Source organism: Aythya fuligula, chromosome 3, assembly GCF_009819795.1.
Source record: "Aythya fuligula isolate bAytFul2 chromosome 3, bAytFul2.pri, whole genome shotgun sequence".
Classification (NCBI taxonomy): domain Eukaryota; kingdom Metazoa; phylum Chordata; class Aves; order Anseriformes; family Anatidae; genus Aythya; species Aythya fuligula.
The window spans coordinates 80,814,961-80,840,350 of record NC_045561.1 but is presented as its reverse complement, the minus strand read 5'-3'; the positions used below and the strand labels follow the sequence as shown (position 1 = coordinate 80,840,350).

Below are 25,390 nucleotides of genomic sequence, written 5' to 3'. Positions count from 1 at the left end.
AATTGCTTATTAGGTTCCATGTTAATAAAATAGGTTGGTTTTCTGTGTCCTGTAACTTGAAAGTAAAAGTGTCCAAAGGTACTTATCTCTAGGACTAGGAAATTCATGTAATATATAAGGGAATAATATTCTGTGGAAGCATTTCACTAAACAGAATGAGTTGTCTACACAGTATGTGCATGCGTAGAGAACATGAGCAATTTATTCAATTTATTTTAACCTTAAAACTATCGTAGCTTTTAAGGATATCTTCCATGTGTCCTCAGATTCTTCACAGGAACCTGTAAATGACTAGAGGAAGAAAGGTAAAAACTATTGTTTGAGTAGTTTTGGAGGAACATGAATTAAAACAATTTTCACAGGTTGTGAACTGCTAGTAACTTTCAGTTACCTTTTATGGCTTTCTTTCAAGTGAATTAAGTTCACTCACAGGAATGGCAACATGTAAGTGGGACAGAGACTTGTGAAAGCATGTGGGGATGAAAGATGTGGAGTTTGTCAAAAGTTCTCAATCACTGAATCACTGTACTTGAAATAACAAACATTCACTGTCACAGGTTCATGACTGAGTAGTGTAATATTTGTGGGAAGTAACGGCAGTTTAATAGCTTGAGTGAGCAGACTGGAATGCTCAAGATGAATTTTTAGGATGCAAATATTTTTATTTATTTTTAGCGTAGTGCAGATTATATAATTTTGATGAACTCCTTTCCTGATAATTGATGTCTATAAGAGCAGGTGTAAGTTCTCATTCTCTTACAGTGGTCTGAGTGTTCGTCTTGCTTTGAGGAGGAAGCTATTTTTGAAGCTTTTTTTCTTTTTCTGTGGTTTCTTACTTGTAAGGAAACTTTTGTTATATTTAGGATCTGTGATAAAGGCTTGTTCAGATTTTCTTCTGTAAATGTAATCTTGGTTTTAGTAAAGGATAACAGTTCTACTTTCAAAAAAGAAAAGCTATCTGTATAATAACTGCTAGTTAAAAGCAAATGTAGATCATATTGGGTTTGTTTACTGCATTCAATCAGCGGTCTAATTAAATATTTATAACAAAAGGCATTTAAAGGATGCCAGCACTGACCACATTTTATGCACGTATGAGCAACTGAAATACATTGGAGATGACAGAAGGGTCCTATGGTTACTTAGTTTGCTTATACAAAATAAAATTGTGTTTGCTTAATGTACAGTTAAGATATTTTTTTTAACCCTGAATTAAGGGAAGTATGATTGAACTTGATATGGATCAGATGTTCAATTGTAGTTGGGCTTTTATTTGCAAATCTTTATTTTTTTGACTGTTCAGATGTGTAGACTAGTGTTTGGGTAAACTTAAGTGATCTGCTGCAAGTACGAACTTTTTCTTACACAGAAAAAGTAAAACAGGGATGACATAAAATTTCACACATTTTGAAAACTTTGGTCCAGATTCAAGAGACACTACTAAAAGTAATGTTTTTGAGTGAAGTTGTCTCAAAGCCAAAGGAGAGATGTGCCTTGTGTGGAGATCAGTCATTAGTATGGCCTTTCAGGGCTGGCTGCCTTGGCATAGGTCCTCCTGTCTTGCTGAGGAGAGAGTATGGCCGCGGGGACACCTGGCCTGCTGGGAGCTCAGCCCACCACACTGACTTTTATGAAGCTGAAGAGGAGGCTGTTGAGCAATCTGGTTACTTCAAACTGCTAGGGGAAGGAGTTACCTGTATTTCTGAAGAGTAAAACCTGTGAGAGTACCAACCAGGCTTAAGATTCCCAGCTCCCTTTTTCAACTGATTTGGACTTTTAAGCCCCACTGACTCTCCGTGATGCTTTGGCAACTAATTGTGCTCATTTTATAAATGTGTCGTTTGAAAGTTTTCTGATTTTCAAGACTGTAATGTCTACTGAACAATGCAGTCTTGAAGAATCAGAGGTTTGGATTGTTGGAGAATAAAAACAATGCCTTCAGTATTTGCTCTGTGCATACCTTTTCTCCCCCTTCCCTCCCCTCCCAGCCTTTAACATTTTGTACAGTGCAATGGGGCTGCAGTGAGAGGCACGCTTGAGGCACTTGTGAGAGCTCTGTCACTGTCTGCGGGACACAATAACTGCAGTGTTGCCAGGGCCTACACAGAGGCATTTGATGGCGTTTCTTTGGAATTGCAGCAGTGTGTGGCATCTACTGAAATCTGTGGGATAAGCAAATGCAGGAATTCCTCTGAGCTGCCAGGCCTCGGAAAATACCATGTTGTGGCCTTCCTGGTAAATGCCACAAATAGCAGAACAGTCATGTAGGGCTCGGTTCAAAAGGCGAGACTGCGTGCTGTTCATGTTCAGATGTTCCACCAACAGGCTGTGTTTTAACTGTGGAAAGAAATTCTGATGTTCCCCACCCCTGGTGATGTATTGCAAGCCAAATGCTCTAAAATGTTTTGCCTCTTGTCAGCAGTCATCTCCAGTACAATTTTTCCCTAAAATCTGGCACACAGAAACAAATCATAGGCCTGTTTTTCATTACTAGCAATAAGAAGACAGGATAACCATGTTTATGTTCCCTGTTACTGGTGTGGGAAGGAAAGATAGAACTTCAGGAGTAATTGCAACTTACTTAAGCTATATTATTCAGAGCTGCAAAAAGCAGCCTTTTTAGGAGTGTGCTAAAACTTTTGTTTTTCATCACTATTGTAAAATAGCACACTACAATATTGAAACTAATCTCAAATAAAATGATTTTCTTTTTTGTTACTACAATAGATTTTTTTGAAGGGATTAACTTCTTTAAGACTTGGTTTTGTTTTAAGACTTTGGTTTCTTTGACTTGCCCCTCAGAATCTCTGCAATGTTGACAGACCAATTTGTGCTCTGCTTATGCTTGTATGGTGTTCCTACTGGCCTGATCACCTACTTTTAGTGGTCTGCTTCATCTTTTTTTGTTCCTTGAAGATAACATGCTTTGGTTTTCATAGAGCTATAGAATGGTTTGGGTTGGAAGGGTCCTTAAAAACTAGCTAGTTCCCACCCCCCTACCATAGGCAGGGACACCTCCCAGTAGGCCAGGTTGCTCAAAGCCCCATCCAGCCTGGCCTTTAGGTAAAACTAAAGACCTATAGAAAACGATTTCAGGACTATTTAGCTGCAATTAAAGGTGTGCAATACTTAAGTAAAAAATGGTAATTAATTTTTCTTGTACATGCAAGTCAACTTCTCTGAATTGGGAAAAAAAAGTCTTTATTTTTAACTGTGATATGTATAGCTTGAAAATATGATAAATAGAATATCATAAGAAAGCTGACAGCTTTATAATCTTTTTTATTGGTACTTTTAATTTTCCTGACTAATCCCATCTAATTACAGTACCTGTTGTGCAGCCTGTTTCATCAGCTGAATATGTTCATAAAATTAAATGTTTACTGATAGTAATTTTTTTTTTTTTTTTCAGAAAAGAGCAAAAGGCCAAATATTGTTTGACAAAGTGTGTGAGCATCTCAATTTACTGGAAAAGGACTATTTTGGGCTGTTGTTCTATGAGAATTCAGATCAGAAGGTAAGTCTGTATTAGGCCTTTTGCTTTTCCCCTACATTGCTACTGACTTGAATAGTTTGGTACTGTGTGCAAGATACTGATGTGTATGTTAAGATAACAAAGTTTCCATTTATTACTTCAGAGTGTGAAATATTTAAAATATACACAGTTCTGGAAAAATTAATTGAATAGTTCCTAGACTTCATTTTGGAATGGTAAAATAGTATGCCATACCTGCCAGTGAAGATAGGAAACTTTAACTAATATCATTCCCTTAATCTGCCAGACTCCCCACAGTTTAATTTGTAACCCTCTTAAAAATACAAAGACAAACAAAACTGATGATAAATAATGCAAACAAATCTATCTTTAATCTGGCCTTCTAAAAATTTTACTCTTTTCTCACGTGTGCTTAATAATGCTTTGACAAGGAGCATGAAGGACATGTTGTCTGTAAGTCTGTAATTATTAGGCCTTAATTGTTTATTTTCCTCTTAATTTTAAGTTAAACAGGTCATTTGAAAAGGTGAGACTGGGGCTAGCCTCTCACCAGCATTGGATGCTAGCTTTAGTAATGAAGAGGTGTTTTGGTATGACTACATTCAAATAAGATCTCTTCAGTACCTTTTGGTATCATATTTAGTAATCTTTTACACTTCTTTGTACATGGTGAGCACATCTAGATTGAGTGGAGGAAAAAATTTAAATCAGCTGTTGGTATTCATCCTACTAATTACTAAGAGCCAATTAGCTTCTCCCAGCATCTGAATGTTTGTGTCTAGTTATGGACTAGTTGTCACTGTGTCCACTAACTAAAGATAAGCGTGCAGACATCTTTTCCATCATAACGAACAAACTAATAATTGCGAATTGAAATGAAAAAATGTAATTCTTATGATTTTGATCTCAATCTGTTTTTGAGTCAGGAAGCATCATTACATGAGTATACTATGCTCGTATACTCGAAATACTATATACTTGTATATATGCATTATACTTAGTGAAGACTTTCTTGCTTTTTTCATGTTTTCTCATTCCACTTCTACACTTGAAATGAAGTCTAATGCAGTGATCTGAATAAATTTGACTTTGACAACTTCTATTCAAATACAATTGTTTTCTAGACTTCCTTGCTTTGCTGGAGACCTTTTGTGAAGTAAAGAGCAGAATACTTGATTCCTCTCAGTTAAAGATTTCTATGCATAAAATGGGCTTGATGTATTTTTACTACTTGGATATTGTATTTTTGATCATGATTTATAAAACATTTGTAGAAATTTGACCTTGTTCAGTGTAACAATGAAGAGCATCCAAGTTGATCCTCTGAGTAATATCATAATCTAATTTATTTTTTGTTGTTGTCATTTACAGTCCCTTTGTGCTATTCAGTATTCTTGGCAATATGTGAGTGTACACAACATAGGACAGTCTCCTCACTGACAGGAGAGGAAATACATAATAGCAGATGTGGGATCTGCTATTGATGTATATAGAGAATGATGTGAAGTTTATTTGTCTAAATTAGCTAAGCTTTCAGTGAATCTAAAATATTTAAGCTTGTTCTGGCTTCCTTAGAAACTCTTGTCAACCAATGGATTTCTTAAAAAGGTCTTCAGTTGGTGAAAGAACTCTGGGTAGTCTTTAGGCACTTGGTTTGCAAACAGATATTGAGCAGAGTTGAACTACTTAATTCCCCGGATTACTCACTCGGACATCTTTCAAAGTCTGAGAGGGAAGAGAAAAGAAAATCCAGTTTTGGACTGGCAAAAGGAGGTACTTCACCTAAATATCCCAATTTGAGTTTGTTTTATGATCTTTGAATCAGCATTTGATGCTTGTTCAGCAGTGATTGTCTGTTTTACCTATTACTTTAAATTTGTAAGACCTTCATTTTACTTTGATTACCAAAGCTATTAGAGCAGTTCTTGTCTTGTGCAATTGGCCTGTATTTTACAAACTTAGGTACATGTGCAAGATGATGACTATTGTATTCTTTATTTGTGCTTTAATTGACACTTCTAAAACTACTGATCATCTGGTTTTGCTTTCTTTCCTCAACAATTAGCATTTTATGATCACTAGATTGGAGATAAGGGAATCTGTGGTGGTGTACAAAAGGCTAAGGAAGACAAAAGGTTGTATAATAATTTAAAGCCCCCCAAAAAATAATCCCCCCATCCCCCAAAAAATAGGTGACCCATTCCATCTCCTGATGTGCAACTGGTGTGGATGTAGGGCTCTGCCGCAGCTCTAAGTTGCAATTACCAGATGAGCAGGAATACCCAGGTTTCCAAAAAAGACTTTGAAAGCCTGGGCTTCAGCACGAGAGAGTTGTGCCCCGCAACACCCAACTGCCATTTCCTTCATGCTTGTACATATGAAATTGTATAACTACACAGAATGGGATCAGTAAGATAGATGCATGGATTTCTGTTATTAAATGTACCTTTTTATACATGGATGAAGACCTTTTATATTGTTTGTAGAATGTTAAATACTTGTGGTATGTCTTTCTAATAGATCCTGTGCTTCTGTCTTAGCACTTTCACATACATCTCAACTTGCTTTAATTCTTTTCTAAGAAAAAATCATTTAACATCTCATGTATTGATTTAATTAATGGATGGGGATGAGGATGCTGATCAGTTGTGTTCAGCAATATCTGCTACAGAAAGCCTTGGAGCTTTTGCTGGTTTTAGGGGCTGGCCTTCTCGTTTGTTCACCTCACTGTATCAAGTTTGAATTCTTTTTTCATCTCAGTACCAGTTACTTCTGATACATTTTTTTCCAGTTATAACTATTGCCACTTGATTGAAATGGAACAAATCTCTGACCTCCATCCCAGTCAGTACTAAATGCTGAATGATGTGTTTTCTCATTCTTATGCAGTCATCACAGCCACTCATTTAGGAGCCAGCTGTTGAGCTAGACAGCAGCTGTGGGGTGTGGAAACTCAATGCCAGGCACTCTTTTGAATTAGAGCTGCTCCCTAATGCACCATTGGGGTACCATTGGAGGAGGAGTCCCATTAACTTCTCTCTATGGGTGTTCAGTGCAGCTGGGAGAGATGTTATGTTTTCATATCAGACCAATTTTTGTTAGCTTTCATAGACATTTTAAAGCTATTTAGGTAAAGTTATGCATTAATGATTTTTTTGTGGCTTTACAAATGTTATATTTATTAGTTGAAAGTTTAGTTAGTGATTTTATTGCATTACACCCTCAAAAGTTCATGAATGCTTGATTCATGCTGTAATTGGTCTGCAAAAGTGTTAGAAAGCTTGTGCTCTTATGTCCTGGGCACCAGCTGGAAATGCTGCTTTTCTGGATTTGTACAAAATACTTCTGTGCTGGTAGAGAACATTTTGTTGTTCTTTGACAATTCATTACTTTGTCTTATCTATAACCTTACCATTCATAAATTAAACAAATAGATTTTTGCCTACTGGAGCAACGTAGCGTGCATACACTTTGTCTTTTGTGTTGAAAGACAGACCTGCCTATTCTGTGCTGAGGTCTATTTCAGGGTAGATTCTTCAATAGTGTTTGTTTTACTTGTAACAAAAGGCACAGATGCAAACCCTCCCCCCTCCCCCCCCCCCCCCCAAAAAAAAAAAAAAAAAAAAATTGCACATATAAAATGGAATACAAACATCTGATTTTATTTGATGGAACAGTAATGAAAGTTGGTGATGAAATCTGCTTCCAATAAGCCTGCTGCAGGTTTGGAAAATCAGAAAATGAGCTGTACTGAAAACAGTTTAATTTAAAGAAATGAATTCCTTTTTTAAAAAATATTATTCTCATTTTGCAACATATTCTGTTCTGTATGTTTCTTCTACTTTTTACAAAGTAGAGTTAAAAGTGCTTTATAGCACTGAAAATAACATACTCATGCGTCCTAGTTTTCTGCTGTAATTGTCACACTATATAATTATTTGTTACTTTATACTACTTTTTGTCTAAAATTTAAGAGTTTAAGATAGTTTTAGTCCTCTTTGTAATCAGAGGAATATGGCTTTGTATCATTTGGGAATGGAGTTAATACCAAATCTGAAAAACAAGGATGATAACTGTAGCTGAAATGAAGCTGAAAGTCTCTGCTAAAATTTTTGAAGACTTCTCATGCCTTCCAAGGCCTGTCCTTGTCAAGAGTCTTCCAGCAGGTAGTATTTTTTTCTGATTCAAACAAAATGAATTTTATCCAGATTCTTTGGGAGGATTTTTTTCTTCCTTTATAACAATGTTATAGACTGTGTATCTCTGGAATCATCATAACAGTTATGAGATGTAGAGGTTGCAGGTTTCTTAAAGCAAGAAATTTGGAATTTGTGTTCCTGAGATGAACTTAATTTTGAGTTGGAAAGTCTGCAGTAAAGACTGATTTATATGGTTGTGGAAAACAATTATTGGTTTCTACAGTTTGTCATCACAGACTGAATGGTGAGTCACAGTGTACTCAATACCTGGTACTTGGCTAGGTTGGGCAAGAAAAACTGACAGATGCATCCTTAGCAATGTTTGTGCTGGCACTGAGGTCTCTGCTGACCTTGAGGTCCCTGCTGTTACCTGCAGGGGACTGTTGAAATGCAATTGTTGACCTTGACCTTGCAAGTTAGTTGCTAGCTCCTCATTACTCTGCACACTTCTGCTAATGAAACATACTAAGTTTGGCTGACAGACTGGCTGTGTGTGCATATGTGTGTATGTGTGTGTTCATGTATATGTTTGTGTCTGTCTGTTTGTGGGAAATAAACGTTCAAATGCTGTAAAAAATAAATGTTCAGTAACTGCAGTTAAAAGGCTTATATTTCTAGTCTCTTACTTGATCTGCTTTGCAATGTCTATGGGTAAAATTTGTAAACAGGTTTGTTTGAATTACAGATGAACGCATTACTGATTTCTCATTCTCAATTTTCAAAGTTATGTTTTTAGATGATCAGTCACAAAAAAAGTCTTTTGTTACTTATGCAATAGTAATTGAAAAGCTATAAGCTAACTTAATAGGTAGTACAAAATAGAGCAAAATATTCTTGGTGTTGAACATTTAATAGTGAACCACCTATATGGAAATTTTTCTTTATTTGCATTGCCTAAAATAGAGCAAAGCTTATAGTTTTGAACCTTGTGTATCAGCATTAACATCATACAAGTTAATAGAGAAACTTGCTTTGGGGAAGCTCTGAAAAAAAAAAATGAAATTTGATTATTTTTTTCCAAGCACCTTTGAATGTTATCAGAGCTGAAATGTATGTAATTTAAGACAAGTAACAGGAATAGTAGATCTCTAGAGATTAAGAGAAATCTCATCTTGATGACTTTATATGGGTGTGTAAGTGCTGGCATGTAGAGATGACGTAGTTGCTCATGAAGTCTGCTTATGCCAATAAAAGGAAAGAGACAATTGTATTTGTCAGATGTAATGTACTAGTCAAGACTATCCAATTTACAAAATTACAGGGCATAAATAGTCTAAAGCAATAAGACAAGCCATGAAGGCAGTGGCATTACACAGTATCATTTATGTGTATAGATGGGGAGACTTGCTAGCAAATCACAAGTTCAATTTTAGAAATTTCTGAGAAATTTTAAAGTAGAACAGAAGTGTAAACAATATGGACTTCAACTGCATTGTATGAAATTATCTTATCTCTGAAATTATTTTAAATGTTTATTTTTTTCAGAACTGGTTAGATCCTTCAAAGGAAATTAAGAGACAAATTCGAAGTAAGTATTTATTTGGATGCAATGTTCCCTTTTTCTGCTCACACAAACTTTCTTCCTAAACTCAGTAGTCTGGATGTTGATTTAATTGCTTACACCATTAAAAAATTTGTATCTGATGATGACATTCAGCCTTAGAACAAAAAGCAAAGCTTCTATTTCTGTCCACTGTCCAATAAGGAGAGAAAGGATCACTCAGACTTCTGCTGTAGAAGTTAATGACTGTAGTGGCTGCTGACCCAATTTTTTCTGTATTGCATTTGACTAATCAGTTAACATCTTTTGCATTCCAAAACAGTAGATGTTATTCAAATTTTGATGCTGATATTTGCGTTATGAGATGGAAAAAGTTAACTTGCAGAAATGGTCATGGTTGTTGCTGTAAGGCTTTCAAACTACAAAATAAGAATCAGTATGTCTTACAGAAGGTGCATATTTTTTAAACTGATTACTCCAGCACCATTTCAACAATGGAAATGGATTAGATAGCTTGGAACCTCATACGACTCCCTGGAACATTTGACTGGGAGTCGTTCCCAGTCAAGCCGTTCATATCTTTCTGCTTCCCTGATAAAGTATACACAGAATAACTTATTTTACTCTGTTTCCATAAAAGTCTGTTAAGTACTTCACTTGGCATGTAGCTTTTGTAGTAGACAGGAGCAAATGGTGAGTATATTCAGGAAATACTCTTTCTGAGTTCAAATGTCTCAAAATATGTAGCCACTATGAAAGGCTAGACAACTTTTAACTGACACTCTTCTCATTGTTTTATGTGCTTGGGGCCAATATGATTTCCTTTTAATGTTTTTGTTGGTGGTTTTTTTTTTTTGGTAGAAACATTTTTAAGCGTCTGACAGGAAATGTAAGTGGGGGGAGAATGCAAATTTTATGAAGAGGTGATAAGACTTGCATGTCTACATTTCCAACGCAACAAGAATGTTACTTAAACTGACTTTGATCTCTTTTGGGGCATGTGATCCAGTGGGAGTACTTGCAATAAAGAACAGCATTGTGATAACTACAGCGGTTAACAAGAGGTTTCTTTACTATTTCTAACTTCTTTGTAAGGCAACGCTTGCATTTTCCAAAACTGGTAGTGGTGTTAATTCTGTTTCCTTTAGGCCTTTCCTAATTGGTGAAATCCTTTACTGTGTTGAGGAAGGTGTATTTTTCATTTCCAATGAAGAAATTAAAGTTACAGAAGCTTCATTGATGACTTTTTTGATCTAATATGCTGTTGTATAAACAAACTAGTCCAATTAAAATGGTGAATGTATTTGCATGCTTATGCAATTGCAGAAGCCATCTGCAATTGTCCTTTTAATAATGGAAAAGTTGCAATACTTATTCCATAGAAATGTGAGGTCTTCAGTTAATATATATATATTAGTAGTCAAAATATGTGGTTAATGGCTGGTTTTAAGATTTTAATATTTGACAAAAGACTGAGGACTTTGTACTTTCCATGTTACTGTCTTCAGTAGTGATCTGCATGCTATAGAGCATCATTTACAAGTATGATGAATCTGAAACGCAAGGATTGTCCTGATATTTTTTTGGATGCACTACATAATTTTCTTAACTATGTAGTATGTACTCCAAAAATATTTTAAGGGAATCTGATTTTTCATACAACATGAAGACCTGTTTCTATATTGGAGGTCAAGTCCAGTTTCTTCAATTAAGCATCACAATTGAAATTTTTTCTCTGGTCTGTAGCATTTCTGAGTCCATAGGCATACTGCATGAAGTAAACAACCAAGTGAACGCCATTTCGAAGGTTTCTACGATGAAACTTGCTTACACTGATTTGCAAGTAATGAACACACTGTTAGTTGTGTTCTTTGTAATCACTGTATTAAAATTTCCAGTTATTGGAATGTACTGTGAAAGCAAATTTTCTCTCCCAACTATGTGGGTATTGAGTAATGAGGTTTTTCTTTGTTTCAGGCTTAGTTCTAGTCAAGAATAGATATCTTATGTACAAAAAAATATTCAGTTAAAATATATTTAAGATATCTGTAAAACCTACTAGCCCATTCAGAATGAGGAAACTCATTTCCTTTTCTCATGTATAGCAAAAACTGAAGCACTAACATGCTGGATGAGCATGTGTGGACAAATACATCGATCTGAACACTCAAAGGTGTTGAATTTGGAAGTGGAGTTCAGCATGTCAGTTTTCAACTTAATATTTGTAATAATCTCTCTTACATGTGAGCAGTACCAATACTCCACATATGGGGCACTTGTGTACCACCCTGGGGAAGATGAAAATAGAATCCTGTAGTCTCCAGCAAGTCACGGTCTGCATCAGGCTGTCTGTTGCTGAGATTCAGGGTCCCCAGGCTTTGTGATCTGTCATTTATTCACACTGTCCTTTGGCTGGGCAATTATATTGGACTTCAGCAATTACCCATATACCAATGTTGCTGTAGCTAATGAACTTGGTCCACAAATTACTCTCTCCTTTCTCAAGGCTATGAAGGTGGCAAAAAACTTGTTTGGCTTCACTCAGCCTGATCTCTTCAGACAAATTAATTCATGACCTTTTTTAAACTCATGTAATTGGATATCCACTGGCATATGATAAAACCTCTAATTACTTCAATTACGGACAGGTATGACATTTCTGTCGCTAGCTTGGAAACTGATACATCCAAAGTGGATTCAGACTTTCACAAAACTTAGAGCTGCAGCCCTTGCATATAGTGAAGGGACAAATAGTAGCCACTGACTTTGGAAAAGCCAAATCCCAGATTTCATGGAGGGTATGGTGTTTTACCTTTACATGAAACTTAATATGAGGTTTTTTATCTATGCAAGATGTGGTACATGCAGTTTGTATATAGCACATTCAATTCAGTTTTGAGTTTTTTCTGAGCTCATTCTCAGTGTAACAGAATTGAATAAGCCACATAAAGCTGGTTTTTACTGTAGTATTAATTGCCATTGAAGATCAATCTCTTGTCTTCAGTTTAAATGTTCACAGTTATATTGTGGGCAAAGGTTAGAGATGTGAATATGTAAACAATCTGGCTTTTGTCATGAGAGTACTTAGCTGGAAACATTTTTAGGAACTTATTGCTGTACCCAGAATGTGATCTAATTTCACCTAAGGTAACAACACTAACAACACTTGTCTTCTGAACCTATGGGCAATTTCAGGAGGTGAGGCATTGCATTCTGAAATAGGAACCTAAGAGGTGAACCAAACCAGTTTTTGTAAATGCCTATTTTCCTTCATTACAGATGCATAAATTTCAGCAGTCAAGGGTTGAATGAAACCCTGTCTACTAGCATCAAAAGAGATAAGCCATTGTGATACAAAAGTTGTTTTTCTTTTAGAAAGGAATGATTAGCTTGAAGACAAACTTGGCTTGCTTTTCCCTTGTTTCAGTTTAACTGTTGAGGGGAGTGAGGGAAATTCCCTGTAATATTCTGGAAGTAGATTAGAACAGATACAATAATACAGCTACAATATTTAAGGTAGCTGGTGGCAAATCTTGGGCTTTAAATTTTGCTCTTTATTCATGTTGAAGATTGTTCTCAACATCTTTATTGTTTATGGGCATCCAGTCATTCACACTGGGGAACTTTAAAATAGACAAATGTGTTACTGAGCTTGTCCTTGAGACACGTGTAGCCAACAATTAAAGTAGTTCTGGGAATGCCATGAAGTTGAAACAGAATTTTGACATTCTTGGTTCTGTAGCATATTCTGCAGTGAAAGTTAAATGTTTGAACTGCTCAGGAAAGAGGATAAGAAAAGATGATATGATTAAATGTGTGTATTTTCACAGTAGACCAAACGGTGATAAATTAATAAATAAAATTCTGTGAGAACAGTATAACACGAATTTAGAATTTTGCAACACTGTGTACTACCACATTTTATACTTTGTACTTAGTGTGAAGGGAAGTTACAGTTCATTAAGGAAAAGGATTGCATTTTAAATATACAGCTCTGATTTTATTGCCAATAAAACATGGCAAGCTCAGGTTAAAAAAGTGTATATATGTATATGCAAGGTCACTTTAAAGAAATAGATATAATAAAATAAGCTAAATAACTATATATGTGTAAAACTTGGAGCTAACTTTGAAGCTTATCACACTAGAATCTAGTAGTGAAGACCAGTAAGCACTGTGCTCAGGGAAGAGTTGTCCTGTGGAAGTGTTCCTACATGTCTGCTAGCCATAAAAATTGTTTTGCAGTTTAGAGATGTCTGAGTTTGTGAGCTGCATCTTGTTGGTCCAAAAAGGTTTGGCTGCACTCTGGTTTTGTTGATGCAACTTTGAAAATGTGGGCTAGTTGTACAGCTGCTATATTGCTCTGATTCCCTGGAAGGTAATTTAAGCTATATTATAGAAATAATTTCCTTATCTTTATGGGGCATTGGACATCTGCCTGTGACTAGGACAGATGAACTGCTCACACAGTACCCTGAAAATGTTAGCTGAGAGACAGGAATCACAAGTAAAAGCTATAAATGCCTTCACTAGACTAAAAACTCACTGATTTCCAGTGTGAATGGGATGAATCATGTTAATTGTATGTTGTTAGCTGGTTAGTTATTGCATTCTTTTTCTCAAAGAATGTGCCTAAAGCTGCCACAGAAGCATTTTTGAGGTAACAAACCCTCCAGAAAAGAATTTGACATTTCTGTAGCACATACTATAAACATTAAGACAGAGAGCCTTATCAGGAACAGAATGCTAAATATCACTTTAATATCAGATTTTTTTTGTTTTTGCTGTGAATTCAAAGTGCCGGTTATAGCACGCGTTTTTGTGTGAAGACAGTTGTTTGTGTGCCTCTGTTATGTGGCTACAAACAGTATGCTGTATTGAAGTATAAATATAGCCTGTATAGTACGCTTACTGGTCTATGTTCCGAGGATAAATGTGTTTTCAGTAATCAGGTAAAATATCAGGTCATCAGCTGTCCAGAAATTACTTAGTAGCAAGTCAACTACAACACTTTTTCTATGGATTAGTTATAGGAATTAGTATGAACATACGATTTTTTTATGTAGTCTGTAGATTCAGAGGATTTGTGCTCTTTATAGCTTTTAGAAGATTTTTTCTTTTTTTTTTTTTTTTTTCTTTTCCAGCAGTGTCTAGGTCTCCTTGTTACAGAGCTTTCTGAAAGCTAACAGTAAAAATGCTGACAAAAAAAGAAATAGGTTAAGGCCAAATTCATCTGATTAGTTGAATTGTAGTCTTAGACCAGTAAAAATTCCTTCACATCAGGAAACTTTGCTCCATGCCAGGATAACATTGTCTGGTTGCTACCTGTGAGGAAGGACACATCTTCCTTTCATCTTTCCTGCTCCAACCTCCTCCACAGCCCCTGTTAACATAACTCTCCCTAAACACTGTTTGCGTAGGTATTTTTGGCCCAATTGCATCTTGTCATCAATTTGGTTTACTTAATATTAGCATTAAATGATGCTAATATCCTTGAAAACAGATCAGTCCACTTTCATCATTTATTCCAGATTTAATTCTGTTTATTCATAGTATGTGTATAAATCATTGTTAGAAATGTAAATTCTCTTCATTCTGTCTTGCATTAGATAGCAATAGATAATGGAATGAGGCCTATCTTAGCTAAATCAGTGCTATGTGTACATCAGATAAATTAGGCTTTCTCATTCAAGGAGATGTGCCTTATTTTGTAAGCCAAGCTTTCATTGTCCTAGCAAATAATTGATAACTGGGAACATGTAGATATATTAAATCCCTGCACTTCCAAAAGGAAATAGTGACTTAGCAGCCAGGGAGGATGAGGTTCACAGTTAAGTAGACTTACTTACGCAGAAGTTAAAATGCTACAGTGAATAGTCACGTCTGAAAATATGAAGTAATTTTTGAAATGCTGAAATACATATTTTGACACAAAGCATCGTTTCACTTCTAACAGCTGTGAATTTATTATTCCTTTACTTTTAGGAAAACAACCTTAGGCAAAAATATCAGCACCTGCAGCATAATGTTGGAAATGGCATTTTGGTCATTTATTTTTTTAAATAGACAATTTTTCTGAAGCATGATTTATCTGAGTATGGCAGCTTTTTAAAATCTTATTTAAGGTTCAAAAGTAATTGTTAACAAGGTTTATAGAATAATTACCTCTTTTTTTTTTTTTTACCAATGGTTATTTTTAAGTCTTTCACCAAAAGTATTAGTTGCCTTATGAGAAAAGGGTGAGAGGAAGACAAACATACTAGTTAATTTTACTGATAATAACTTCTATTTCTTATCTTTCATCGTTATTTTTGGCAAATCTACATTGTAGCTTTACCGTCCTTATGTCTGGCAAGATATGATAAAGCCCAACTGCTTTGAAGCAGCATACAAAAACAAACAATTCAGTTCTTTTCTGGATTTCTATTTTAGGATTTTCTTTTGTGTGTCTGCATTACACTAAATGAAATGTTTGAATTCGGAAACTTCTACTTATGTTAAATTGTTATTACTTTCCAATTAACATATTTCTCTTGCACATGGTATTGTAACAGCAACGTTCTTGGAATGGATTTTCATTATTTAAGTGACTTAAACGTTCAAGATTTGAAAGCTGTTTTAGAACTAGAGCTATGATTAAAAGCAGAATTTTATGCTTCGTCAAACTATTTATCTAGTTTAAGTGCTTTTGTATTTAAGATAGGCAATTACAATTTTCATATGTGAATTTAAAAAAATATAATTGCTACTATAGCTAAAGATATTATTGTTTAAGAAAATTTTAAAGGAGAAATGGCTAATATTTTTGTCTTCTGCGCATTCAGTATGAATATGAATAGTTTACTTATTGTCTTTGTATGCAATACAGACTTCATATTGACATCTCAAGTTCATAGTTACTGTACAGTCTTTCAAACTACAATCAGTTTAAACAGGGAGATCACTAGCCTTGAAAGAGTTGGAAATAAATGCAGATTTAGTGTGAACAGCTATTTATACTTGAACACATAATATCTGGTTATATATTATGGTAGTTTTCAAATTAAAACTTCTGATGTTTACATAGCTTACTGTTAACATTTTAAAAATTAGTTTTTAACATGTTACATTTTTCTTTCACTCTGTTCATTCTGTGTATACCTGATAATGGAAAATAATGTATGGTTCTTACTAATATACTCTAAAAAGAGAAAGAACTTTCCAATATTTTCAAGGTTTCAGTGATCTAAAATTTATACAACTGCCTTATTTTCTTCAGTAAAGTTCTTTGCTTGCTTGCTTCAACAGTTTTGAGATTACCAATCAGATGTTTTCCATATTTAGGTTTACCTTGGCTGTTCACCTTTAATGTGAAATTTTATCCTCCGGATCCTTCACAACTGACTGAAGACATCACTAGGTATGTACAGTTCATAATTTTAAACTTTAAAATTATTGCTATTTAATCAAAATAGGCTTCATAAGTTTCTGGATGCCAGAACAGGTTCTATTACTGTAGAATGCTCATATCAACTACTTTTTGGAGTATAGACACAAATTTGTCCCTTGGCATGGAAGGCATCTTGAGGAAGCAGGAGTACCTAGCAGGGTATTTCTCAAAAAGAACAAGAGGCCTTTGTTTCTTCAGAAAGAAAAACTTAATGATAAGTTGAGATATAATATGAGGAGAATGCAGGAGGGGGAGATGAGATCATGTACGAAGGAAGACAGTGGTTTATTTTTGGGCTGTTGCTTTATTATAGAGTACATGAGGGTATGGGAGTGTTGTTTTGGAGAGCAAAGCTTAAGGGACATAAGGTAATTCAGTTACCTAAGATTGTTGAAAATGTAGCTTTTCTAGTTTTAGTAAAACCATAAAACATGTAAATAATTACGTTGCTTAGATGGCAATGGAATAAGATCTAATGAGATGTAAGAACTAAGTACTTTCTAAGCACCTAAAATACAGCATTGTAAGACTAACATAAGCAGTGTAGGCAATTGGCTCACTTTGTCAGGAGTTATGGCAAACCTAAGCACTTTGTTTTAATTTCGAGTTGGTTAATTCTGGTGAGGTGGGATATGTCATTACATACTGCATTTAATCAGTTCTCTACACAAAATAAGGTAGCTATGTGAGTCTGTAGTTGATATATTACTACAAATAAGCTAAGACACTTAGTATGCAGTGTATTTCAACTGTCTGTTTAGTTTGAAAGTTTTCAGTGTCAATTGGCATTTGAATTGCGTGTTCAACTGGTAAAGCGTTTTTATGATTATAGCTTAAAGTGAAATTCCTTAAAATTTGAACTTGTAAAACTTTTTTTTTTTTAATTAAATATCTGTGCTAGGGCATGATGTCCCCTGGTTGTTAACTTGTTATATTTGGTAGAAGACTATGTGCAGTACTAGAAATAGTAAATTCTAATATATACATCGTTTAAGGAAGGCAGGTATGGTTTCAGTAATGATACAGATTTCTTCTGTTACATTACTTGATGAGCTAATGACTGTGGAAGTGAAATCAATTTACTATGTAATAATGACCTTCAAAATAAGGTGTAACAAATTATTAGTGTATTGGATTACTTTAAAAATGTTTATGATCACATGTATCAGAGAAATTCTGCTTTATCTTATATATATATATATATATATATATATATATATTTTAATTGGTAACTCTTCATCTGTTCACGTTTTTCATCCCATTCCCCCTCCTTTTCTTTGTCTTGCAGATATTTCTTGTGCCTACAGCTTCGCCAGGATATTGCTTCTGGTCGACTGCCATGTTCTTTTGTGACTCACGCCCTCCTTGGTTCATATATCCTGCAGGCTGAAATGGGTGATCATGACCCAGAGGAGCACCACGGTGACTACATCAGTGAATTCCAATTTGCACCCAATCAAACTCAAGAAATGGAGGAGAAAGTAGCTGAGCTACACAAAACACACAGGTCTGTCAGATACAGCGTGATGAAATTAAATCATGCTGTCATGTTCATTACCGTTTCTCTTAAGAGCTTATAAACTGCTAAACTGAGGCCTTTTGTTGTTCTGTAAGTCTTTTGCTACGTAACAGGAGCTTCTTAATCCCGTGCATTTCAAAATGTCGATTTGAAAATAATAGCTTCACTAAGATATCAGAAGAGATCATTTGGAGAAAATATTTTATCCAAGCATATGAATTAGTTGTCCAATTCATGACAATGTAGACCTAAAAAATATTTTGGAAGAGTGAATATGGAAACCTAAATTAAAGTAATATAACTGCTCTGAAAGAACAGTTCTGCTTTACATTGAAAATGCTATTGATACCATACAAACTGACATGAAAAACTGTGTCTGAATTGCAGGATTCCCGTTTTGATTCTTTGTTCTTTGGACAATAAACTCAAGGTTTGTTTTTTGGTTTTAGGGGCTTGACTCCAGCACAGGCGGATTCCCAGTTCCTAGAAAATGCTAAGAGACTTTCCATGTATGGAGTGGATTTACATCATGCCAAGGTATCAGGGTTTGATTTGGTTTTCAAATAGTGCTTGGTATTAAAGAGAGTAGTGTATGCTTGATTTGAAAGTGTTTGGATCCTCAGTGCTTTCATATGAGCCTTTTATCTCATGATAACTACTCAGTTAACAGCTTTGACATTCTTAAAATCTATTTTAAGTTGAGTTTTATTTAATGCATAGACATAAGTGCATCCTAGAAAGAATGTTCTAGAATATTTTAAGTAGATTTTAAGCATCTGATCTTTGGATCAAAGAATATGTAATTATTTCTGAAATTCCCCAAGAGTTAGAAATGACGAGTATGGGTGGGAAGAGGTCTTGGGGGGGGGGGGGGATGGGGGGGGAGGGTGCTTTTCAGAGGCTTTTCTTTTTCATCCCTTTGGATGAGTCAAATCAAAACTGCATTTCTATTAGGATTTTTAATGTAAAAATCCAACAAGCCAATCCCCTTTCAGTCCCTCCCGGAAATCCAGAGCCTCAAATGATGAGGAAAATTAATGCATTGTAAGCGTATCAGTCCTATATATATAAAGAAGAAAACCAAGACTTTAAAATACTGGAGATGGACTCCTACAGAAATTTTATGCACTTACATTTGCAATTTTCCACAGACTACATCTTGTGTTCTCTTAGAAACACTTGAAAGAAATATGCTTACATTTTTATTCACGTACATTAAATATGTCTGGAATATTTATTCATTTTCTAATACACGTGCAGTATGGCAGTTCACTTGGTCTGAAGCACTTCAAGGAACTTGCATACTTAAGAGTTTTATTGAGCTTTCCTTTGCCATAGTGAAGTATCCGAAAGAACTGCTGTTTGCCAGGGTCCACTTGCAGCTATTTGTTATGCCAGTGAAGCAACACTTAATGACAGTGTTGGCATTTGATGTAGTTGATTTGTTTTTTGTGAGGACATGTTACGCCATATTACTCTGCAGCAGTACAGTATATCCAGGCCTTATCAGTAAGTGTTTGGTTATGTAGCTTGCTGAACTGGCATCAAATGCTGTCAGTAGCACAGAATGCTAAGAAACCTTGTGTGACAGCACTTTGATTGAAATGATTATGCTGATATTTCAGCCAGCTATCCATTGCTTCCTGTATCTTCTTTGGAATAGTAGGTGAATGTAAAAGATCACTGTCACCAACTTGCTCTGACTTTCTTGTTGAAGAGATCTGTTCTTACTTTCACTTCTTTTAGTATTAGAAATCAAATCATCAGTACACCCACCGTACTTCTCATAGTTGTTGGCTTTGTCCTTATTGACAGAATACCTAAATTTCCCAGAACTGTGGTAAGTGCAGATAGAGGAGTGCCAAATTACTGGAGTCCAAATCCTTTGTTACAAAATTGTTACAGTTGGTTATTTCTTCTTTAACAATCTCAATGTCACGGTCTTTCAAGTTTTAATATGAAATGAGTCCCATTTGCCTTCTTCCCTCAAGGTTTGCCTGAGATAATTACTTGTTTGGAATGTTAATAAAATGATTTTTATGGAATTGTCTCATACACGATAGGATTCTGAAGGTGTGGATATTATGCTGGGTGTATGTGCTAATGGACTGCTCATTTACAAAGATAGACTCCGGATCAACCGCTTTGCTTGGCCAAAAATTCTGAAGATTTCCTATAAGCGAAGTAATTTCTACATCAAAATCAGACCAGCAGAAGTAAGTAATACCTTTGTCTTGCCTTTTTTGTCTGATTATTTCTATCCAGCAACAGGAAAAACAGCCTCAGTTTTTACTAGGCATCCTGGAAGGCTTATGTTGGATTCGAGCAGAATTTAAGAGGGTTTTATTTTTCTCATCAGATTCTACCGCTTGTATTAAACACTTCTGATGATTAATGAATGTGACTCCAGCACTTTTTTTTGGAGGGGAAAAGTAATAGATGCAATGCTGTAACTTATATTTAGTGCAGGTAAAGCTAGTTACACTGGCCACGTTTTTACAAAATTGCAGCCCCTAGGGAGAGTCAGCCTCTCTTCCTCTGTGGATATAATTGTTCACTAAATGTCAATGCCGCTAGTTTTATGGATGTAACCAAAGACCTGAGTTGTCCTGTAGAGAGCTCTAACTTCCTGTTAGCTGCTGCAGAAATATCGAATTCACCTTTTTTCACTTACCGTTGTGAGTTTATGGGAGTCAACGAAGGAGGGAGGTTTACATTTTGAGCACATTTTAACTGGAAATTCTTTGTAGAAAACAAAATGATGAACTCTTTAAAGTATATCCTAAAATGTTTAGGGTAGCTTTTGCTGTGTGAATAAATAAAGTAAAATATGTTAATGACCTTTCAGAGCTAAATGGAGGAAAAGGTTTGAATTTATTCCTGAATTATTCTAGGCAAGATATGTACTGTCTGCTAATCTCAAATTGAAATCCATTAAAACTTTAAATGGCAAGTCACCTTCCCACAGCCTTGTATAAAAGCAGACTACTTTATGCTGATACAAAATCAGCTGTAGTGCTTATAAATAATAGGCAAGTTTTAAAGATATATTTTTAAATCTATCTTAGTTTTAGTTCCCAGGTCTCTTAAGTGACCAAAAACAAATTAGCCTCTACACAATCTTATAAAGCTAACTCATCATTTCTCAAAGCATCTATTTTGTTTGCACACACTTAAAAGTTCACAGAGCAATTCCCAGACCCTGTTTTGTTGAAAAGGGATTTATTAAAGTACGGAACACTATCAGTTTGAAATCACTATAGTATTTTAGTGTAAATAGACTTCACATGAAATGACAGGAGCTGTGTTTAGCTTAAGTCTAATTGCCAGTAATGCAATACTTACATTGTACTTTTGTAACTTCTGAAAAACGTATGTATAAACAGATATATTTTTGCTAAAAAAAAAAAAAAGATATTTAATGAAATGGATTGGTAAGAGTGACACTGCAAAGTGGATTTCAAACTGGTATTGAATCCAAGGAAGATGTGCAGCACGACCTGCAGTACAATTTTTTCATTCAGTTTAAAAGTGTATTGGGCTGCTAGTCAGAAAATTAGCAAGGAATGCTGATGTATTTTTGGATTTCTCAGAAGAGTTATTAGTAAAGATAGGAAGTGATAATGTGTTTATTACCTGTCATGACTAGTCCTCCCAGTATAATTATATTAAAAGGCTAGAAACTGGTATTTTTGAAGTCTTACAAACTCTTATGACAGGAGAATTACTGCTTCTTACAGTAATGGAATTATCTGAACTCTGCCTTCCAGTTAATAGCTACGTTAAGGAAATGGGTTAATTTATTTGTGGATTCTTTCCAGCTGGAACAGTTTGAGAGCACTATTGGGTTCAAACTGCCAAACCACCGGGCTGCTAAAAGGTTATGGAAGGTTTGTGTGGAGCACCATACTTTCTTCAGGTAAATGATAATTCTCTTTCCCCAATTTTGCCAGGTATGCTCACATCTTTGAAAGGATATGAGGAAAGTTGAGAAGGTTTATCCCCTCTTTTCCCCTACTTCCTCCCTGTATTAACACCTCTTAGACAGAAGACATCCTATGAGTCACTGACACGGAATTACTAGTTCTGAAGGTCTAAAGTACAAATAAGTGTCATTTAAACTTTCAGCATGCTACCAGTATGAAACTAAACTAGTAATCATACATAGTATTTACTGATAGATTACTTTTTAAAATGACAATCTAGAGAGCCAATAGACAAAATAAGCTGTGGGTTTGACAGTTAATCTTCATTCACTGCAGTTTTTTCAGTATCTTTTGCTGTTGAAGCTAAATGCTTACAGCTGAATTTTTGCTTGTTTATAAACTGGACTGAATTCACAGTCCATTCTTCAAAGAACAGCATGCTATTTATTTATGTAATAAACCCTAACTTAGAATCACAGAATATCCCAAGCTAGAAGGGACCCACAAGGATCATTGAGTTGAACTCTTTGAGTCCCCTAAGGACCACCCAAAAAATTGGACCATGTGTCTGAGAGTATTGTCCTTTCATAGAAGCGCTTAGAATTTTCTCTGCATTTTTTCTCAGTAATTGCCAAATGCACAATTCTGAATCAATTATTGAAACTACGGTCTATTTGTCAATGACTACTTCAACAACAGAGTTGTTTCTTTCTACTTCCAGCATTGAGAAGTAATTTGAAAAATCTTTTTTTTTTTTTTTTTTTTTATAATAGCACAATCTCCATGAAGGAGTGCATGTACTCATGCAGCCTCAGGAGTAATAGATTTAGGTTGAATCTCTCATGCATTGAATAGTCCTCAAATCTAGGTTTCTCACTGTAAAAAGGGCATGTAAAGGATTAAGCTTTCTCCTTCAGTAGGAGAACTCCTTACTAGACTTCTTAGTTAAGTTTATTAACCTAAATAGCTCATCATTCTATATTTCTTCAAAAGTTGAAGTCTGCTTTGGCTGGTGCTGTCTGTTACCACAAATGGCATACAGTTCTTTTCTGCAATGGAAAGAACGTTAATGCTCTTCAAATAAATCATGCAGTGGCCTGCATGAACTATATTTCCTATTTTTACAATAATAAAATGGACCTAAATGGAGAAGAAAATCTTATGGAAGTCAAAAATACTAAACTGAGAAATACCATTTTCAAATATAAAAGTTCTTAGGAGTATTAATATGTATCAGATAATCTTACTACAGAAATTTTGACATAATAAAATTAATTGGATTTCATTCCAATCAGAAGTGGCTTTTCCTAATCAGGCATGACACGATGACAAGAATTATGTAACATATACTTCAACCATTCTGTAAAATCCATATACTCCACTGATGTCATCAGATAGAAAATCCTCAAAACCTTTCATCCTGATTTAAAAACAGTAAAATAAATCCAGCTCTGTTTGTCTCCAAAGATAAACAGCAGAAGCAATTGCTACAGTGCAAGCTACAGTTTTTTTCATTTCATGTGTATTGCTTGTGTATACCACAGTAAATTGTATTAAATCTAGATTTATGTTTTTGGTTTCCAGACCTCCCAGCATGCCCTATATAACATTTTAAGATTCCTTGTATTATTCGTTTTTCCAGTATTTCAGTTTTTTCAAATAATAAATGCATTAAGATCCACCTTCTTTTTAAATTATGGGAAATTCATTGAGCATGTGAAGTTATTTATAGAAATTTGAAATGAACTATACTGAAAATGACAACTAAAAGGCACTGGATTTGTTTGTATCAGCTCAGCCTTACAGAATTCCAGTAATGTTTTATTACATTACATTACATTACATACATTATAAATGTATGTACATATACATTTATATTACAGTTACATTAATCTTTTGAGATAAGCTTAGTTTGCAACTTTAGACCTTATCCAAAACATGTTTATAATTCTACTTTATGATGTTTTATTTGAACTTTTCAAGATAGCTTTAGTGTCCCCAGTATGTCTTAAAATGACGCAAACATACTCTTTAGTTACTTTTATGTAATTAAATTTGTAATACCTAAATAAATAAATAAATCAAATGCCCTTAATCAGAAAGTAACTATTTATCTCGTGTTTTCCACATTCAAAGATTAAAAGTTTTTCTCAGCAGGGTGGAAAACAAAAATGGCAGTCAATGCTGTAGCTTTGCCAAGACTGGGAAATAAAGAACAGAAGGAACCTTGGAAAAACACTCTTAGCCTTTTTCCTCATAATACAGAATATATTCTCTTTTGGAAATAATGTGGAGAAATATATTTGTGACAAAGATTGCATAAGGCTGTTTTACAGAAGCAAGAAAAGTGAAACTCCAGATCCTTGTGACTTTGTTATATATGGCCTTAGTGCAGAGGGGTAGACTAGTCTGTCCTGAGAATTGTTTTCTTTTAAAATATGTTGGAACCCATTAGGATTCAGGTGCATGCGTTTGCATTGTAGGCATGTGTGATCAGATCCCTCTGGCTAGCACCCTGGCAAAGATATAAACTTCCTTCCTCTCTTAGAGAAAATGGTAGCCTTCTACCTCTTACCATTCTTTTTTGCAAAGTATCTGCAAACCCCCCAGTTTTGCTGAAGTATCTTTAAAATGACTGTCAGTTTTCAGAACCCACTACTGGAAACTGTCTAAATGTATTCTGGATCTGATTCCACTGTCACAGATGTTCCCTGTGCAAATGGTTCAAAAGAATAGAACAAAGTCAGCATCCTATGTCTTTCTGGCACATCTGTGTCATCATAAGTACAATAGGCATGGTAGTTGTTGGTTCTGCTTGAAAGAAGCTGATGTTCAGAGAATAGGACACGGATACCCCATGCTGGATAAGCGTGTATTTGCAGCACTATATTGATTCAGAGGAAACATCAAATACCTTTCTAGAGAAACTGAGGCTGGGAAGAGTTCTCACAGTGATGACTGTTGATCCATCAACAAGGATGGTACTGGGGGATACAGTACCCTCTGTGTTGAAGTTAATGGCTCAGGCTTCAAAAGTAGAAAGTATAAGCAGTGAAGGTATAGATTAAGAACTTGAGGTCTTCATAATGAAATACAGGGAGGTTTAGAGGAACATCCCTTAAATTCATGTGGTGTCAAAAACTGGTAGAAAATTGCAGGATATCTCGTAGCAACTCTGCCAAACTGTTACTAGGAATTTCTCTGACATTGACTCCAACACTTAAGAACAAAGGTATAAACATACACATCCAACATTAATACTACTCATAACTGAATCTTTTTTTCACTCTTTTCATGATACGCCTTTTTTCCCCACTCTC

General features: G+C 35.1%; 1 protein-coding gene across 9 annotated transcripts in view; it reads left to right on the top strand.

The window, feature by feature from the left end:
• EPB41L2 (erythrocyte membrane protein band 4.1 like 2) overlaps nucleotides 1-25,390 on the top strand; it is a 103,855-nt gene that overhangs the window by 53,613 nt on the left and 24,852 nt on the right. For all 9 annotated transcript variants that reach the window (XM_032184416.1, XM_032184423.1, XM_032184421.1 and 6 more), the window contains 7 exons: nucleotides 3,413-3,517; nucleotides 9,181-9,223; nucleotides 16,520-16,595; nucleotides 17,914-18,132; nucleotides 18,594-18,681; nucleotides 20,208-20,360; nucleotides 21,966-22,063. In XM_032184416.1, coding sequence (XP_032040307.1) covers nucleotides 3,413-3,517; nucleotides 9,181-9,223; nucleotides 16,520-16,595; nucleotides 17,914-18,132; nucleotides 18,594-18,681; nucleotides 20,208-20,360; nucleotides 21,966-22,063 — 782 coding nt within the window. The remainder of the gene's footprint in view (nucleotides 1-3,412; nucleotides 3,518-9,180; nucleotides 9,224-16,519; nucleotides 16,596-17,913; nucleotides 18,133-18,593; nucleotides 18,682-20,207; nucleotides 20,361-21,965; nucleotides 22,064-25,390) is intronic.